Consider the following 2,102-nt stretch of genomic DNA (forward strand, 5'->3'; position numbering starts at 1 on the left):
TCGTCATCATGGATCTTCCGTGTCCGCGGTGGCAAAATCACATTGCAGAGAAATGGAGCAGACTCGATCCTGAGCTAAAAGAAAAATTCACTTCTCTGCTTGAAGTAGATGATGTTTTCAAATTTGCTTCAAGTCTGACCAAGTAAGTAAAAAGTAGCTCATTTACAACAGTTTATTAGAAACATTTGGTTCAGGATTACATTAAAACTGACCATTTATTCACTCACATATCTGAACTATATTAACTTATGGAGCAAACCCCCCACAATGTCTTGCTTGTGAAACGTTTTTAAACAAGGCTGAAATGATCCCACGAAGGGTTTTATGATGTGGTTTCTTTCTGTTCATGTTTCAGCCAACATGATCTGGATTATCTGCAGTCAGTTTCTGCAGGACATTTGATGAAGAAGGACAGAGAGGAAGCAGCCAGATGCAGGGAGAGGGGGAACACCTGCTTCAAGGCCAGGGACTTTAAAGCAGCAGCRCTGCACTATTCACAGGTGAACTTCAAAGAATGATGTTGAATTTTAGACTGATAGCCACACATTAACTCCCTCACACTTCAGTTCACATGCACTAACTGTTTCTCTTCACTTGTTCAGGGGGTATGTTTTGCCCCCCAGCATTCAGATCAGCTCTCTCTGTGCTATTCCAACCGCTCTGCTGCACTTTTACACCTGCAGCTCTACCAGGTGAGATGACAACAGTTCCCTAATCACAGGKATGAAAATAATTATGTAGATAATATTCTTAAAGGGGACYTATTGTGCAAAATTCACRTTTTTAGCTGMTAAATGCATTTTGTTGTGTATTAGATTATCTTGAATGGACCACTCTAGGAGTCAGYTAGGGGGTGGGGTTTGAAGCAKCTGTTTGGATTTAAAGAGACAGCCTCAAAACGAGTTGCTTTCAGGCAGACCTCAAAAGGGGTTTATTCACTTTATATAGACCCCCAAATGAATGATTTAAATGAGAAAAAGAAGGATTTAAAATCACGTCTCCTTGAAAATATTTGTACTAAGATGATTGAAATTTTGAACAAAGTATTTCACTGAAGTCATTATTTAACAGCTTCTCACATTCCGTGTTTTGTGTTCCTCAGGAATGCCTTGATGACATTGGCAGAGCCGTAAACAGCGGCTATCCAGCTCATCTTTCCCACAAATTACAGGACCGTCGCACTCAGTGTCTGAATCACCTTGCTGGATGTGAAATGACAGGAAAAGATGATCAGAAATCTTCCTCGAAGAACAGTAAAGGTGTTGGGATTCGTCCCCAAGTCTGTGTCGGCTACAGCTTGGACAAAGGGCGACACCTGGTGGCTGAGAAGAAGATAGCAGCTGGGGAGGTGATCCTTACTGAGAGGCCGTACAGCTGTGTTCTCATACCAGGAATGAAGGAGGTTCAAGGAAATAAAGGAGGAGAGGCGAAGTTCGGAARGGAGCACAGGTGCTGTCACCGGTGTTTAGCTGAGACTCTGAGCCCCGTGCCGTGTGAGGGGTGCAGCTACAGCAGATACTGTTCTACTTCCTGTCAGAGAGCAGCCTGGGGAGAGCATCACCGCTGGGAGTGTCCACTTGGAGCAGATCTGATGGTGATGGGGGTGATGGCCCAGCTCGCCCTGAGGGTAACGCTGAAGGCTGGGTTTGCAGGCATCCGAACCGCACGTCAGCCAATCGGAGATGAGCACAAGAAGTTAGCGCCATCCAGCTGTGACCCTTACCTGACCACGTTTCACTTGCTGCACCATATAAACAACCAAAGCGCTAGTCTGCGCTTCCTGTGCGCAGTCACCATCGCAGTGCTCTACTCGAGGCTAAGCAAGGAAGTTTCTCTRCCCGGATGCTCGTCATCTGACGGGCCAAACGTGGAGGGAGGCGATGTGGAGCTTTGGGTGTTGGGAAGTGCAAGTCTGAGGCACATGCTGCAGCTGAGGTGTAACGCTCAGGCGATCATCACTCTGCAAGATACAGGTGACTCACACAGATGTGTTCACACTTTAGGAGACCAATTATGGGTCCTAGAAATTTTTATGGTATGTCTGTGGGCTATCCAGACCATGCTCATTCAATTTAATGCATAAAATAATTCTCAGATAATAA

At 45.4% G+C, this 2,102-nt stretch overlaps 1 protein-coding gene across 1 annotated transcript in view; it reads left to right on the forward strand.

Moving 5' to 3' along the window:
- The window catches only part of smyd4 (SET and MYND domain containing 4), a gene marked incomplete at its 5' end in the record, with an annotated part of 13,916 nt that continues 11,814 nt past the window's right edge, over positions 1-2,102 (forward strand). Inside the window, 4 exon segments of the mRNA XM_014016930.1 lie at positions 1-142; positions 356-500; positions 603-692; positions 1,103-1,973. Coding sequence (XP_013872384.1) covers positions 9-142; positions 356-500; positions 603-692; positions 1,103-1,973 — 1,240 coding nt within the window.

Source organism: Austrofundulus limnaeus, unplaced genomic scaffold, assembly GCF_001266775.1.
Source record: "Austrofundulus limnaeus strain Quisiro unplaced genomic scaffold, Austrofundulus_limnaeus-1.0 Scaffold157, whole genome shotgun sequence".
NCBI lineage: Eukaryota > Metazoa > Chordata > Actinopteri > Cyprinodontiformes > Rivulidae > Austrofundulus > Austrofundulus limnaeus.